The 17,389-nt window shown below is 40.9% G+C and overlaps 1 protein-coding gene across 3 annotated transcripts in view; it reads left to right on the top strand.

Moving 5' to 3' along the window:
• Nucleotides 1-17,389, top strand: part of ADK (adenosine kinase) — a 204,873-nt gene that overhangs the window by 123,592 nt on the left and 63,892 nt on the right. For all 3 annotated transcript variants that reach the window (XM_081191845.1, XM_081191847.1, XM_081191846.1), the window contains exon 7: nucleotides 8,802-8,972. In XM_081191845.1, the coding sequence (XP_081047971.1) occupies nucleotides 8,802-8,972 (171 nt within the window). The remainder of the gene's footprint in view (nucleotides 1-8,801; nucleotides 8,973-17,389) is intronic.

Below are 17,389 nucleotides of genomic sequence, written 5' to 3'. Positions count from 1 at the left end.
AGGTCCAGTCGTGGCCGACTCTGGGGTTGCGGCGCTCATCTCGCTTTATTGGCCAAGGGAGCCGGTGTACAGCTTCCGGGTCATATGGCCAGCATGACTAAGCCGCTTCTGGCGAACCAGAGCAGTGCACGGAAATGCAGTTTACCTTCCCACCGGAGCGGTACCTATTTATCTACTTGCACTTTGACGTGCTTTCTAACTGCTAGGTTGGCAGGAGCAGGGACCGAGCAACAGGAGCTCACTCCATCGCAGGGATTCAAACTGCCGACCTTCTGATCGGCAAGTCCTGGGCTCTGTGGTTTTACCCACAGCACCACCCCTGTCCCTTGCATTTGCAGTGCAGTAGTGATTCCTTAATCTGCAGAAATCTGGCAAAGCACGAGGATTGGTTTCAGACATAACATCATTTCCTGCTACATGAATGAGCTGCAACAAGCTTTTGGATCCCTGCTCTCTTCTTTTTCTCTCTTGTGTGACTGATGAGGAGATCAGAAACATCTGTTTCCAGTTTTAAACACGATGTCCAGACACAGGGAATTATAGGTTGTTTAAACTATGGTTAGTAAGAACAAGCCTGGATGAAACCATGGTTTGATTTTCTGATTCATTCTCAAATTAGCTCCCTAACCTCTTTAGGGCAGGGACACCTTAGCTTGTGTTTTCAGAAGGGTGGGGCATGATTTGGCCAACATTGGAGGGAGTCTCTGGTTGGGACTTCCTACCTCCCCACCCACTATACTTCAAGCATTACAACTTATGAAATGGTAGATGTTGCATTATGAAAATTAAGAATTCAACAATCTAATATTTAAGGAATCTATCATTATAGTTATTTAATTTATAGTAAATGCTTCTACAGTCATTATTTAGAGTGATTAGAGACTGTGTGTTTATTATAAATGCCATACCTTTGCAGGATGGTGGTTGTAGACCTCTAGCACAAGCCTTCTGAAGTTCTCAACATCGCCTGTCCCCCAACTCAACCAGGGTGACTATTTGGTAATGGGGTTGACCCAAATCTGCCTCTAGGTGCAGACACTGAAAGCCAGAACATGACCAAGACCTCAAGCTGGAATCACTATAAACCCCAAGGCAGCACTACCTGCCTGATCATCAAGTCTGCGGTGGTGCTACATCAAAAGCCCAGCTGGATAAAGCTGGGTTAAAGCAACTCTTCCCAGCTCATCCACCCAGGTCAGATCTAGGACCCAGTCTTGGACTATGCCTGTTTCCCCCCACGCTTTGACCTGACATTGTGCAGCAGCACTTGTCAGACATCCTGACTTGTTGGCATTATAACCAGAGTCCCCCCGCTGCCCAGCTTAAAGGAGAACTGGGAGAGGAATCAGCCCTTCAATCCCCATATGGGACAGCTGCATATTCCTGCATTGCAGGGGATCGGACCCAATGATCCTCAGAGTCCCTTCCAGTTCTATGATTCTATCTAATCCCTCTTTCCCTTACCTGTCCAATTCAGCTTCAGTTGCTTTATCTTCCTCTGTCCATAAGAATCTCAGAAGTGACTCCTGTCCAATATGCCAGCCTACTGAAACACTAAAACCAAATCATTCCTTTTTTTTAAAGCAATTGCTATGAGAAATTGGGGGGGGGGGGCAAGGTCACTTTTTAAAATTAACCCCCTTAAATCACTTTCTTGTAACTTTTTGGCTTTCTGAGCTGCTTTCAGTGAATTTCCGCTTAGCGTAAAGTATATTTAACTCTGTTTCCGTTGCACACACCAGTTGCAATCTTAAAGTAATCATTCATTATTTCCTAAAGAGTAATCTTGATAGTGTGTGCACAGAGATAATTACACATGTTATCTCAAACGCTGATCGCTTTCATGCTGTAACAGCAGCACAAAACATGGAAAAATATTAGTCAAAACCATTGTCACCCTCTTCAGAATAAATTTCAAGAGCCCCAAAGAGAGAGCATATTATCTCGCTATAATAAAGATCGCATCATGAGAAAAGGAGTCTTATCAAAAGAGGGAAATCAGAAGCATCCTTCTGTGCTGTTCGGATGGGAATAAGGAGGAGTGGGTGTGAATGAGAACTGCATTCCTGTAGTCTCTTCTTGGGCTGTTCAAAGGAAGATCCACAGTCACTGCATTTCCCCACCCACCACCGGCCCCAATAAATGTCTGGTTGTATTGTGCAGGAATTGCTCTCGGCGAAGGCTGGGCATTATTGGAAGGGGTTGCAAAGGATTTCTTTTTTTTTTACTAGGAGAACTGACTGCTTTGGAGGGTCTCAATTTTTTTGTCTGCCTTGCCATGCTGGCATCTTTTGATCCTGAGATCTTTTGACGAAGGGTGGGATATAAATCTAATAATAAAAAATAGTAAATTTGGTGTGGTGTTCAGATACAGTACCATTATCAAGCATTTCCTTAACAGGTTTGGACTTAGGCAGATATTGGAGGGGGTGGAATCACATAGATAATTGGTTCAACAATCCAGTATTGGGATCATAACACTTCAGTTCAGACTGCAGGTAAGCGTTCATGTGATTTAATGCCTCTCCGTGAAAAATACTAAATATTCCTGTGTATAGAGAAGCTAGCATGAAAATACCTCCCCTCGTCTCTAGTTTTCTGCGTGAAGCAAAATTATTGTGTGGGAAGAAGCTTTCAACTATGCTAGCCATCACCTACAATCTTACGTAGTACCTCTCATCTCAGTGAGAGGTAGGCCAAAGTACCATATTTTTTGCTCTATAGGATGCATTTCCCCCCCCTCCCAAAATAAAGGGGAAATGTGTGTGCATCCTATGGAGCGAATGCAGGCTTCAGGCAGCTATCCGCAAGCCTTCGGAGCGCTCCCCCAGCCCGCAAGCTCCGGGAGCGGCAGCAAGGCTGCACAACCTTGCCTCCGCTCCCAGACCTGTTCTGGGGGCTGGGGTCAGGGGAAGCTCGGGTTTCCCCCACCCCAGCCCCGCGGCTAAAAACGAAGCTGCGTGCAGCCTCTCCCGGCTGGAGAGGTTGTGCGTGGCTAAAGAGGAAGCCAAGACAGCCAGCGGGGTGGATCCCGCTGGCTGTCTTGGCTTCTTTGCTCTTTGGGGCTGGGGGGGGGAAATAATTCCCCCCCTTTATTTCCCCCCCTAAAAACTAGGTGGCCCTATGGTCCGGTGCACCCTATGGAGCGAAAAATACGGTATATTCAGAAAGCAGTGTTCTCAGGACTCCTATAGGCTGTGTGGAGCTTCTTGTAAATATGGTGAAGGGTTGTGTAATGTTCCTCTGGACATCTTCAGAGCAACAAAGTCTGATTTCACACGGCGGGAATATTTTTAGCCTGTGCTTCTTTACTGTAAGATAATACTTGCACCGATAGCAATAATTATGTGCTTTCAAGGCTGGATTAACCAGTAATAAGAGCAAGCTGGGGATGATGAAAATCCAAATTAACCTCTTGCAAATCTGTTAGGAACAATTCCTTTTTCAGCCGGTAACCTAGCAACTAAAATAAACTGAGAGAGAGCGAGTGGGCCCTTTTTGACATATAATGTTCCCAACCTGCTAAATCTTGTCCCAGCCTGTTAAACACAGGTTCAGATCCCAGCTAATGACATTTACTATTTCTCAGGTCAATCTACCTTACAGGGTTGTTCTGATTTTTATTTTTATTTTAAAAGGAAATTGCTTGTGTATTCACTTCCCTGAGCTGCTACGAAGAAGGTAGGCTATAATGAGAGGCGATGTTCACAAAGAGGGTCAAGTTGTAGCAGCAGTGTTGAAGACAGCATTCTTCTGTAAGCCAGTTGGGTGGAAACTGCAGGAGGGGAAGGAACTGTTACGCTGAGATCCTGCTTGCCTGATTCCCATAGGGATATGGTAGACCACTGTGGGAACACGATCCTGGACTTGGTGGCTTACTGGCCTGATGCAGCAGGTTCCTCTTCTTCTTTGTTTATAATTTTTATTACATTTTCTATTTTACAATGTAAAATATTCATTAAACAACCTTAAAATGTCTTTTCCTTCCATGGTTCAATTTGCATATCATAAATCCCTGCATATTTTACATAAACTAAACCATTCGGTATTCCATTAATGCATCCATCAAAACTTGCTTACACTGCTGAATTTGTCTTAACGTTGCCAACGTTTTCAAGTGTACACAGTTCCCCCCCATATATTCAATAAACATTTTCCAGTCTTCTTTAAACGTATGTTCTTCTTGTTCTCTTATTCTATACGTTAGGTCCGCAAGCTGCACATATTCCATCAGTTTAAGTTGCCATTCTTCTTTAGTTGGGACCTCGCTCGTTTTCCATTTGGGGGCTAACAAAACACGGGCCGCAGTGGTGGCATACATAAATAGCCTTTTTTTGACACCTGGGAATTTCCAACCAGCAGGCTCTTCTTAGGCTGTTAGGATTGCAGAAGCGGTTCAGTGCATTGTACAACTTACACAGGGATAGTTTGAAATATGCATTGTACCATGAATTCTCTGTGAGCTAAGGTCCCGGACATCTTGGGTTATATTAATGCAAACTTTCCATGGCAGCCTAAGGAGAAGAACAGGTAGCTGTGGAACCATCCCTGGGCTTCCATATGCCAATAGTGCTTTGGACAGAATTTTGGAACTTCCAAATAATTTCAAAAGCAGTATGTGATATTGCTTGGAGAGTTGCTGTTGAAAAAGAAGGGAGGAACTTTTCCCATTGAGTGTATGTTGAAGCCATTGCCTGGGCTGTGGCCATAGAATTTAATTAGAAATGGATGTGCATCTCTAAAGCATCATCTTAGGCATGTATATGATAAAAGTTTGATGCTCTTAATGTTCGCTGCTATATCTCAAGAACTTGCAGCGCAGCTGTTGTAATGATAAATACCAATGTGGCAACAATTAAGAGTTTGCTTTAGCATTAATGAAACTGTTCCAGCCTTAAAGCAGCCCCCTCTCCTTTTGACATGTTGGCACTTATTTAAAAGAAAATGTCAGGGTCAATATAAGCACACATACTGACAGTTCAGCTTTTTACTTTAGTACAGAAAAGTGTTTGAAATTCAGCTTTCATCAGAAACTGGAACACTGCCTGCTTGAAATAAAACAATAGCTAAAACCTTCGTCATTTTCCACTTATGAAGCCATGCTTCCATTAAAATAAACAATGCAAACTGCAGCAAGCCCAAATCATTACTCAGAGAAATTTTTGCTTTCGTGCCATCCGTACTCGGTCCAATTTAAAACAACTGCATTCTGGATCACATCAGTGAAAATCAAAGAATCAACCAGCAATTTCTTTTTGCTGAAAGTACTAGATAAAATCTGGGTTTAAAATGTAATAAACATGAAGAATCCTGGCTGCGTCTACATTGCCGTTCAAGGGAATTTCCTATTAGAGCACCACTCAGAGTCCCCCACCCTGGTTGCCAGTGACTTTGATGTTTTGAAGCGAGGTTCATGATAAATTTCTGATGTGACCCTGAGCTTCGTTAACTTTAACCTTTAAGAGTACTAAGTGGTGTTTCATTTTTGGTAATGGGACACTTGAAAGTGGTTCTTTTAAGCACAGTGTGTTTAAATCCACAGGAGGAGGAAGCAGTGTTTCAGCATGGCTGTGTATGCTTATGTCTCAGGCTATCTCTGCCAAGTCATTGTATTTTACTTTTCTCAAAGTTCATTTAGCTTCTAAAGCAGAGGTTCCCAAACTTATTTGGCCTACCACCCCCTTTTCAGAAACAAAAATGCCCAGTGCCCCACACCCCACGGAAACCTATATTGTTTACGTGAACAAACAGAAAGATACAGTGACAAAATTGTGTTTTTTATGCATCTATATTTGTTATAACCCTTGCAATTTGTGTGTTTGTTTGGAAATAAATAAATACAACTATGTTACATCGGTAAGCACAACAGTTGAAACGTGTACAGTTTTTCAAATTTTTTAGTCAACGCCCCCCAATTGCACCCCTGGATCCTTCCAGCGCCTGCCCCCCGCCGCCCGCGGCAATATCGGCCACTTTGGGAAACACTGTTCTAAAGGTTAACAGAAATTGGGTAGAGAAAAATAGAAGTGCTCCCAGCCTCAGCCAAAGAGCTTTTAAAAAACATCGAGTACATCCAGAGATGCAATCAATTCTGATGACACCAAGAAAACTAAGATGGTAAAAGGGGCCTTGTGATAACTCAGCCATGATTTCTGCTTTTGCCACTAGCAATGACTTGCAGAACCTAATGAGAGAAATCAAGTGGTAACAATATCAACTCTCTTCAAAACTAAATGCTCATCTATCCGATATGTCATACTTCTGCCATTGTGGTTAGTATGCAGCTGCAAAACTGGAAGGTTTTGGAAATAGGTTGTATCATAATTTAAGATTCTCTAGTTAGATTGTGCCATAATTTAGGATTCTTTAGTTTTTCAGCAGGAGTGGGGTGGTTCCTGAGAACTTATTGTAGACCAAAACATTCCAAAATTGTTTTGCTGAATTCTTCCATCCCATTGAGGAGAAAATTCTGAATGTGGCAATAATGAATAAATATTTTCCAGGTTTTCCAATGGTGAGGTCTGAATTGGCGATGACAGAATGCAGCTTTGTTATGATTAAAATAATACAAACTGTATTTATATACAGTTATTCCCATTTTGTTCCCATTTGCGAAAGATTTCCACTTTTTAAAGTCATTCTTCTTGCTTTTTACAGGGACACGGGTAGCCCTGTGGTCTAAACCACAGAGCCTAGGGCTTGCCGATCGGAAGGTCGGCAGCTCGAATTCCCGCAATGGGGTGAGCTCCCGTTGCTGGGTCCCTGCTCCTGCCAACCTAGCAGTTCAAAAGCACGTCAAAGTGCAAGTAGATAAATAGGTACCACTCTGGGGGGATGTAAATGGCATTTCTGTGCGCTGCTCTGGTTCGCCACATGACCTGGAAGCTGTACGCTGGCTCCCTCAGCCAGTAAAGCAAGATGAGTGCCACAACCCCAGAGTTGTCCGTGGCTGGACCTAACGGTCAGGGGTCCCTTTACCTTTACCTTACTTCCTGTTGGAATCTAAAAGATATTTTTTGTTGCATTACCCACATTTCTAAAATTAGTTTAAGAAATAAAAGGCCTGTTACTTGTGTGTTCATCTAAATTATTTAAGGCATCACTTTGTTCTCATTTATTTCCTATCACGGTTGCAACCTTGTGGCTCAAAGGTGTTGTAGCACCTTGTGGGCCTGGAAAGCTGGCTAATTATACGTTTAGTAGCACATTTTGAAAGAGCAGTATTTGGCACACTCAGCCTTAATCATCGCACGTTTCAGGATTATATGTGCTGAGGTTGCCTGATAGCTTCTTATGTTTTTTGTTTTCTTAATGCAAAAATTCTTTCACAACTGACTCTCTCTGCAATATAGTACAAGCTTCCATAGATTTATGCTCCATAATCAGTAGTTTATAATAAATTAAGCCACCTCAGGCTGTGCCATTTTTCTTTTAAAAGAGGGGTGAGGCACTCCGCTTTTAAAATGTTGCTTGCATGCATTATGTAAATGTTGTCCATAATTATACAGTCATCAGAGGTGGTCGTAATTATACGAACATCCAAATTCAACACACAAGCTTGCAAGTGCCAACATAACTTAACAGGTATTACATGTGAAATGTAACCATGCTGTAAATAATTCACAGCAGCTTGTAATTATTTTATATAAGAAAGGCTTGAAGCAACTTAGGCAGAAGCTGCACGCGCAAATCAAGCAGACAAAAGTTTAAATCCTATGTGATACCTCTTGTGACCCAGAAACCTTTTGGGATTTTTCTAGGTATTTCTACTCTGCTTCTTGGGCAAAACAAGCCCCCCCCCCCTTTTTTTTTTAGACTGCAATCCTATACATTCTTCCTTGGGTATAAGCCTCACTGCACTCAGTGGGAATTATGGCTGAGGAGGCATGCGCAGGATTGTGTTAATTGCTTTTCAACTTGAGTTTTGTGTTGGACGTTAAGTTATGGAAATGGTTTCCCCTTTATTTTGTTATCAGAAAAAGTAAAGTGTTTTATTTCTTTGTTTATGCTGCCTTTTCAGGAAGTGAAAAGTAAGAAATGAATAATAAAAACAGTAAGGTAAAGGTAAAGGGACCCCTGACCATTAAGTCCAGTCGTGGCTGACTCTGGGGTTGCGGCGCTCATCTCGCTTTATTGGCCGAGGGAGCCAGCGTACAGCTTCCGGGTCATGTGGCCAGCATGACTAAGCCGCTTCTGGCGAACCAGAGCAGCGCGCGGAAACGCCGTTTACCTTTCTGCCAGAGTGGTACCTATTTATCTACTTGCACTTTGACGTGCTTTCGAACTGCTAGGTTGGCAGGAGCAGGGACCGAACAATGGGAGCTCACCCCGTCGCGGGGATTCTGACCACCGACCTTCTGATCGGCAAGCCCTAGGCTCTGTGCGTTAACCCACAGCGCCACCCGCGTCCCATCAATAAAAACAGTATCCCCCCCCCCATTAAAAATAAAACAACATGGCTTTTGCTTAAAGAGAACCAAGCCCAACTCACCAGATGTGACCAAGGCAAGATCAAAACTTGTGGCTTCTCTATTGTTCTGTAATTTGTTCCGTAATTGGCCTTGGTTGCCCTTTGCAGGGAATGGGGACAGGGAGAGTGTGACCTCCCTCCTACTTCTTGATCTTTTGTTGACTTTTGATACCATTGACTATGGTATCCTCGTGGACCGGCTTCAGGAAATGGGAATTTGGTGGTACTGTGGCATCTTATTTCTGTGTGTGCTTCTTTCCACCTCCACAACAGAAATGCTATTTTTTTAAAAACATATTTGAATAGCAATTTATTCTGCATTTGCTTGCAGGGTTTCTTTTTGACGGTCTCGCCGGAATCTATACTGAAAGTAGCATCTCAGGCTTCTGCAAACAACAAGATCTTCACTCTGAACCTTTCTGCACCATTTATTAGCCAGTTCTACAAGGAGCCCATGATGAAAGTTCTACCTTACGTTGATGTCCTGTTTGGGAATGAGACGGTGAGCATTGCTAGCCTTTATTATTATTATTATTATTATTATTATTATTATTATTATTATTATTATTATTATATCATTTTTTCAATACAAACAACAACCGCAAAAGACACACACAACAAAAACCATAATAACACTACTAACACAATTTGACAATTCAGATTTGAGTACTGATATACCTAGGACTACACCTTTTTAACAATCTTTCCCCACCTCTCCTCCCCCTACTTCCCACCACTGTCCACCTTATCACTTAAATATTCCTTCCAGATTTCTTCATATTTATCCATTCTTAATTTGCGACAACATGCAATTCGTTCGTATGTAGCTAGTCTGTCCATATTATCAATCCATGTGCTTAATGGAATCTTTTTGCGGCTATTCCAATTCATCAGAACAAGTTTTTTTGCTTCTAATATGGCACGGTACTTCCATTTTTTTTTTGACCCCTTGTAATCTCCCACGTTTCCGGAATATAATTTAGAATTAAATTCAGTTCACCTAAATAACAATTTCTTTTTATTACTCTTGCTATAAATGTTCGGGAGACCAAAGCCACCTTCCTTAGTTGGAAGTTGCATTTTATGTAGTGATGTTTTTGGTGGCTTTGTACCCCGTAGGCATGATCTAAATAGTTGATTTATTTTTTTGAATTAAAATTTGGGAATATGTATTGGTAATCCTCTGAGAATGTATAAAACCTTTGGAACAACATTCATTTTGAGGACATTAACCTTTCCCCAAAGGGAAAGGTTTAGAGGCCCCACCTTTCAATATCAAAATAAATCTCATTTATAATTTGATTCAAATTTAATTTTGCAATTTGGTCTATATCTGATGAAATCATTATACCCAAGTATTTAATAAAGTCTTTGCACATCTGAAATTGATGGTTTCTATACAATGTAGCCCTTGGCCCAATTGGTAAAATCTCTGATTTTGTCCAATTTATAGAATATCCCAATATTCTGCCAAAGGTTTTTATTTTCTCCATAATTTTTGGAATTGTATCTTCTGGTTTTGTAATAAATAAAAGGATGTCATCTGCAAATAATACAATTTTGTAATTATCTTTGTTGTGTTTTACACCCTTGATATGCTCATTCTGAATTATTGCTCTTGTTAATGGTTCCAGGCACAGATTAAATAATAATGGAGAAAGAGGAAATCCTTGTCTCGTTCCTCGATTTGAACTAATCAAATTCGAAATTCTTCTGTTTGTAACAATCCGGGACGTTGGGTTTTTATAAATCATTTTAATCCAATTACAGTATTCTATAGGGAAACCAAATTTACGTAACACAAACCGTATGAATTCTTTTTTAAAAAAAAAAATTATTAAGTACAAATTAGAAAACATACATATTCACAACAAAAGAAAATACAAAAGAAAAAGAAAATACATTTAACCAAGGAAAAAAATTAGAGAATATTTTGTCTCTTTTCATAATAACAGTTATTTATACCTCTGTAAAATGCTATTCACAATAAAGCAGTGAAATGAAAGATAAGATATCAGAAAAAAAGAAAAAAGAACAAAGAAAGAATAAAGAAGTAAAAGAAAAAGATCATAAGTGAAAATTTTTAAAAGTAGATAAGTACTCACAATACATAGCCGTTTCCCATCTATATTTATATTCAATTGTATAATTTCATCTTGTCCGTATCTACCTTAAATAAATTGTTGTTGTTGTTATTTTTTAAAAAAGACTTCCACCGTTTACCTCACGTGTTTTTAATAATCTGTTCGTCAGAACCTCTGTTCTTCATATTTTCCCTTTGGATTTCCTTAATGTCTCACTTTGAATTTTTTATATTACGCGCATATATATATATGTGTATATATACACACACACACACAAACCCTATGAATTCTTTATATATTATGTCAAAAGCCTTTTCTGCATCTAATGACAATATCATAAACTCCTCTTCATCTTTATTTAAATTTATCAAATCTATTGTTAATCTGATATTATCTGTAGCTTGTCTTGTTTTTATAAAACCTGTTTGATTAGGTATCAAGTCTTGAATAACTTTTTGTAATTTTGCCGCCAATATTGCATTCAAAATCTTTGCATCAACATTCAATAATGATATTGACAATATCAATAATGATATTGTAGATGATATTCAACATCTACATGCGGCCGCTGGGAGAGATCATCAGGAGGTTTGGGCTGGGTGTTCATCAGTATGCGGATGATACCCAGCTCTACCTCTCTTTTAAATCAGAACCAGTGAAGGCGGTGAAGGTCCTGTGTGAGTGTCTGGAGGCGGTTGGAGGATGGATGGCGGCTAACAGATTGAGGTTGAATCCTGACAAGACAGAAGTACTGTTTTTGGGGGACAGGAGGCGGGCAGGTGTGGAGGATTCCCTGGTCCTGAGTGGGGTAACTGTGCCCCTGAAGGACCAGGTGCGCAGCCTGGGAGTCATTTTGGACTCACAGCTGTCCATGGAGGCACAGGTCAAATCTGTGTCCAGGGCAGCTGTTTACCAGCTCCATCTGGTACGTAGGCTGAGACCCTATCTGCCTGCGGACTGTCTCGCCAGAGTGGTGCATGCTCTGGTTATCTCCCGCTTGGACTACTGCAATGCACTCTACGTGGGGCTACCTTTGAAGGTGACTCGGAAACTACAACTAATCCAGAATGCGGCAGCAAGACTGGTGACTGGGAGCGGCCGCCGAGACCATATAACACCGGTCTTGAAAGACCTGCATTGGCTCCCAGTACGTTTCCGAGCACAATTCAAAGTGTTGGTGCTGACCTTTAAAGCCCTAAACGGCCTCGGTCCAGTATACCTGAAGGAGCGTCTCCACCCCCATCATTCTGCCCGGACGCTGAGGTCCAGCGCCGAGGGCCTTCTGGCGGTTCCCTCATTGCGAGAAGCAAAGCTACAGGGAACCAGGCAGAGGGCCTTCTCGGTAGTGGCGCCCGCCCTGTGGAACGCCCTTCCAGCAGATGTCAAAGCGATAAACAACTACCTGACATTCAGGAGACATCTTAAGGCAGCCCTGTTCAGGGAAGTTTTTAACGGGTGATATTTTATTGTATTTTTGGTTTTTATGGAAGCCGCCCAGAGTGGCCGGGGAGGCCCAGCCAGATGGGCGGGGTATAAATAATAAATTATTATTATTATTATTATTATTGGTCTATAATTTGCACATTTAGTAGGGTCTTTGTTAGGTTTTGGTTTAATTATTATTAAAGCTTCATTGAATGTTACAGATAGGTAGCCGTGTTGGTCTGCCATAGTCAAAATAAAAAAATTCCTTCCAGTAGCACCTTAAAGACCAACTAAGTTAGTTCTTGGTATGAGCTTTCGTGTGCATGCACACTTCTTCAGATACACTGAAACAGAAGTTGCCAGATCCTTCTATATAGAGAGAAGGTGGGGAGGGGTATTACTCAGAAGGGTGGTGGGAATGGGAGATTGGCAGATAGCTGAGATGAGCCTGTTGACGACTCTTAACGACTGCAATAGGTCTTACAGGAAAAGGCAAAGGGTGAGAAGGTGAAAAATGGCTAAGTCATGTATAATGAGATTGAACATTCATGTATAATGAGTCATGTATAATGAGATTGATACAACATTCATTGAATGTTGTAGCAGATATACCTTTATGAGCTATATCCTCATAGACTTCTAGAAGTCTGGGGACTAGTAGATTTTTGAATATTTTATACCATTCTATAGGAAGACCGTCTGGTCCAGGTGAGTTCCCATTTCCCATTGTATCTATTACATTCCCAATATCTAACATATTTAGGGGTGTTGATAGCATATCTTTTTGATATTCTTCAGTAGTTCAAAGCAGCAAAGTGAAAATCTGTTGTCATTTATAACCTGAAAGCAATTAAACTAGTTTTAAATACCACATTTTATTTTGAATACCCAACTGCATCTGAATAACATTGATGATTTATTTAGATATAAATGTCCATATTTTCTGAGCTGCACGGGTGCTTTTAAACCCACTTCAACAGCTCAGTGGAGTAGATCAGTTAGAACATTTGAACTGATGCCTTGATCACTTCTTTGCAATTTTAGCTCATTGATATTTATTAACTAGGCTTCACATAATAAATTTAAACGTGGGCTATTTGGTATAAAAGTAATTATTGCTGCTACCCAATTATGGCTATTCAGTGCTCATTATGCAGCAATACATGACTGGCGACCTTGATTATTGTCATTTCTTTTAATTATTATTAAATTTAGTTTTCTGATAGTGTCGTTTTGCAAATGGTTCTTAGCCATAATACCTTCCAAGCCTACTGTAATCACTAGATAATTAACCTGCCAGGATTTAAGCACACTCAACTTTGCCTCAGGATGCTTAACAGTCAAATAAGGTCAATTATCTCCTGATGGTAACGGCTTTGTCACAAGTTGCTGCTTAATTCATCTGCAAAGCTACTCACCTTCAATAGACATTTTGCAACCCAAGCTAACTTTCAGTACTAATTCAGAGCTATTTAAGTTGTCAGAGGACATAAACTTTAAATATTATGTCCAAACGGTGTGTGCTTGATGAGCAAAATGCTACTGCCTTTGTAAGCAGGAACGAGTATGAGTATCAGAAAGCGGATTGTTGCAAACATGGTAGAAGTCGTGGGTGTCCAACTCATGGTAGCCAAGGGGTTGTAGTATGTCTAGACCAGGGCGGCCCAACTTTTCATACCAAGTGGGCCGCAAGAGTACTTTGACACCGAACCTGCAGGCCGCACACTGCCTTGTCGGGTACAGGTGGGAAAGTTGCCAGGGACTGCCAAAGCTGGGAAGGTGGTAACTAGGCTTTGGGAAGGAGTCAAGAGGACTCCAGGACCTGTCAAAGCCCTCATGCCTCCTTCCCCAAACCCAGTGCCTCCTTACCTGGCTTTGGGAAGGCAGCATGAGGGCTGCAGGGTGGAGTGGGGGTGTCAGATGTTGCCAAGAACTGCCAGAAAAGGCCTTGAGGGTTGCATGATGAAACCTCTCTGGCTCGAAGGAAGCAGAAAAGCCTGCGGTGACGCAGTCTGGCCTATATTTCTGCTAGCCTTTTCAAATCAGTGTATTAAAGGCAAAACTACTGCCTGACAACAAGGGGGTTGTTGGACATGAACTTTGTGAAGGCAACCAGCTTGGATGTTTCTTTTGAAAGGATAAAGCCGTCATGGATAATTCTATCTGTGGTTATTTGCCACGAGGTCAAACTGCAGGTTGTATTGGTTTTAACTTGTAAAGCACTCTTATTTCTTGTGACTACAGGAGGTAAGAACTCTTGCTTGTTCTGCCTCACACTGTTGGTTTGGGGCTGGTCCCTCTCCCCATGCTGTACCAAAGAAGACCAGTAAGGCTGGAGGAGGGTGACTAAGCCCAGTGGTTTCCATTGTGGAGTTGAGTTAGTTATGCTCCCTGTCATTGCTCCCTGTGGACTGCTCTCCCCAAAGAGGTCCAATTGTTGCAGAAAGTACCGTATTTTTTGCTCTATAAGACTTATTTTTTCCCTCCTAAAAAGTAAGGGGAAATGTGTGCGCGTCTTATGGAGCGAATGCAGGCTGCACAACTATCCCAGAAGCCAGAACAGCAAGAGGGATTTCTGCTTTCGCTGCGCAGTGATCCCTCTTGCTGTTCTGGCTTCTGGGATTCAGAATATTTTTTTCTTGTTTTCCTCCTCCAAAAACTAGGTGCATCTTATAGAGCGAAAAATGCGGTACATTTTTTGGCACCAGGTTGAGACATGTTTATTTCCTCTGACCTTTTATAGGGTTATATTGTCTCCATCAGCTTTTAGTTTCCAAAATCTTCTGCCGCTTCTCAGTCTCTATGAAAGATGTTATTGTATTTGTACATTTGAATTGTTTTTATGTCTTATAAGCACTGCTCTTGAATCCATTGGATGAAAGGTGGGGTAGAAATGTTTTAAATAAATCAGTGACTTGGTGTTTCCATGACTGAGCCTGGTTTTGAACATGCACCTTCCATAGGCAGTAGGGGGTTGTTTTTCAGGCTCCCCAAATTAAAATAATGAAAACCTGGCACAGTTGCAAGAATACATACTCAAAGGGTTGCTCATTAATGCCATTTTGACATTATGCCAGAATCCAGCTGCAAAGCCCTGCCCACACATAAAAGTCAAAGATCAAGCTGTCAATGAAACAATTTCCTCTCGCAAATAATTTATGTAGTCGTGAAACAGTTTTCGGATAACACGCCCAGAGTCCTCATATTAAAATGGGGCGGGGAATCTTACAAAAAGCAATGTTTGGAAATATTAGGCTTGCCAAATATTAGTGTGTCAAACACATTATTCATCTAGATGCTTAGTTGTTCATGTATATTTATTTGCATGAGCTCCACTGAGGACAACATTTTCTTATTTCTACTGAGTACATTTTCATGATTTTGTATTAGTAATAGTGTTAATATTAATAATAATATTAATAATAATAATAACAACTGGCATTTTTTTCTCCCCTCCCTCAGAGTCCCTTATAATGCCAATACTGTATTCATTAAAGACATTTTGTAAGCTTTGGCAGTCAATTCCATATTCTAATTAATAATAGAAATATGTGTGTAAGAAGTCATCTTCTAAGCTAATTGCTCTAACCTGGGCTCCTTGGGAAGGGCAGGATATAAAATAAATAAAATAAAATAAAAACCGATACTGACATTTAAGACAGGTTCATAGATGCTGATGTCTGGTCTGCTTTTCAGTGCACCATAAGCAAATAGCAACTTGATACAGTGACCTGTAATATAGAGAAGAGTGGGACAGCACCCAAAGAAGGCTGCTTTCATTAGAGATTTGAGTATTATTTTTTAACCTAGTTTGGATCCTTTACATCATTTTATCCATTATTTTCTGTGGAAGATACTGAATTTTCAATTATCAAAAGGCTGTGGCATCATTATCATTCCTGCTAAATTAACAGGGATCTTCTTCTTCCACACAGCCTGAGTATCTGATAAATTGTCTCTGGCTGGAAAATGAGCTACTCTACAGTACTGGGGAGGTTCGTAATGTCAATGGCATGCTGTAAAGATGTGCTGTGGGAAGGATTCTGAAGCACCCCTGGGCTATTTCAGCTACGGAGCAAATCTCTTCTTCCTGCGCCCCTCCTTTCTGCTAGCTGCAGCAGCTTTACAAAGATGAAATACTTGACAATCATAGCTTAGCCTTACAGCCGCCATTGATAAAAGCCCTGTTACTGGAAACGATCTGAATCACTTTGGAATTAATCATCCTAAATATACCAGCACATTTCTTTGTGACTCACCTGTTTCAATTAATCTTTCTGTTTAGCATTGTTTCCTCGATTGCTCCAGTATAAATGCAGGAGCAATAGGTATTCTAGTATATACCTAGTATGCTGTGAGTGAAAGGAGAAGCTGCAGCTCAGGTATTTAAGATACTTTAATGCTGCTTTCAACCACTCACCTTATGAGCTGTTCTGTTAATTTAGAAATTATGCCACCCTTTCTTAAAAACGGATGTTTCCACCATGAAAAATGTACCGGAGAGAGGTGAGCAGTGGTATAGTGCAAGCTTTTCTTCTTGATAATAAAGATATTTTCCAGTGGCTGCTCTCTGTTAAAGGAGAAGCATGTTGATCCTTCTTAGGTGCTTCTTAGATAAGGAATTTTAAAATAAAAATGTTAAGCTCCATGAAGTGTCATATTGCAAGGATATTCTGCTGTGCACTAGCATTTTTCGGAAGTAAGAACAATATTTGGCTGTTAAACGGTTACAGTGCCTTTGAGGTGGCGCATCTGTAAAATTGACACAATTGCCAAAACTGCACAAAGAACCAAAAGCACACAAGTTTGCCACCTCAGTAGTGATTGTATTGAGGCAAAGCCTTTTTTAACTGGAGTAAAAAAAAAAATAGGGCTCACCTGACTTTTGTTGTTGCAGGTTTCCAAAAGAAAAAGAAATATACCCATTCACCATTAGAACTGCCATTTAGATATTTGAACGAGCCTCTTAGTTTTATTATTTTGAGTTTATCAATGCCCAGGACCCCAGCCTGTCTTCCTCCGATATGCCATTCTGAATGCTTTTGCATGTTGGCTGATCTGTGCAGTCTTTCTTTGTTTCGTATCTTCCTCAGATAGTAGTGACCAAAACTGGACTTGATACCATATGAAGGGTGTTGCAAACTGCTCCGCCTGTCATAGAAACCAAAATGGCATTTGCCTTTCTGGCGAAAGAAACGCATTGCTGTTTCTCTTTTTTATGAGTTTCTCGTTTTCCTCTTTCTCAAATGTAACTGTGCTACATTCTAGTAATCCTGATTATTAATACCATTTTTGACTATTATTCCCATTTCTTTAATGTCAAATTGTCCAAGCTTTTGTATCATCTGTAACTTTTATGGGGCACTTTCATGGGACGCGGGTGGTGCTGTGGGTTAAACCACAGAGCCTA

This window comes from Podarcis bocagei (genome assembly GCF_964188305.1).
Source record: "Podarcis bocagei genome assembly, chromosome: 4".
NCBI lineage: Eukaryota > Metazoa > Chordata > Lepidosauria > Squamata > Lacertidae > Podarcis > Podarcis bocagei.
Note: the sequence above shows the minus strand (reverse complement) of the source record. Positions and strands in the feature narration are given on the sequence as shown.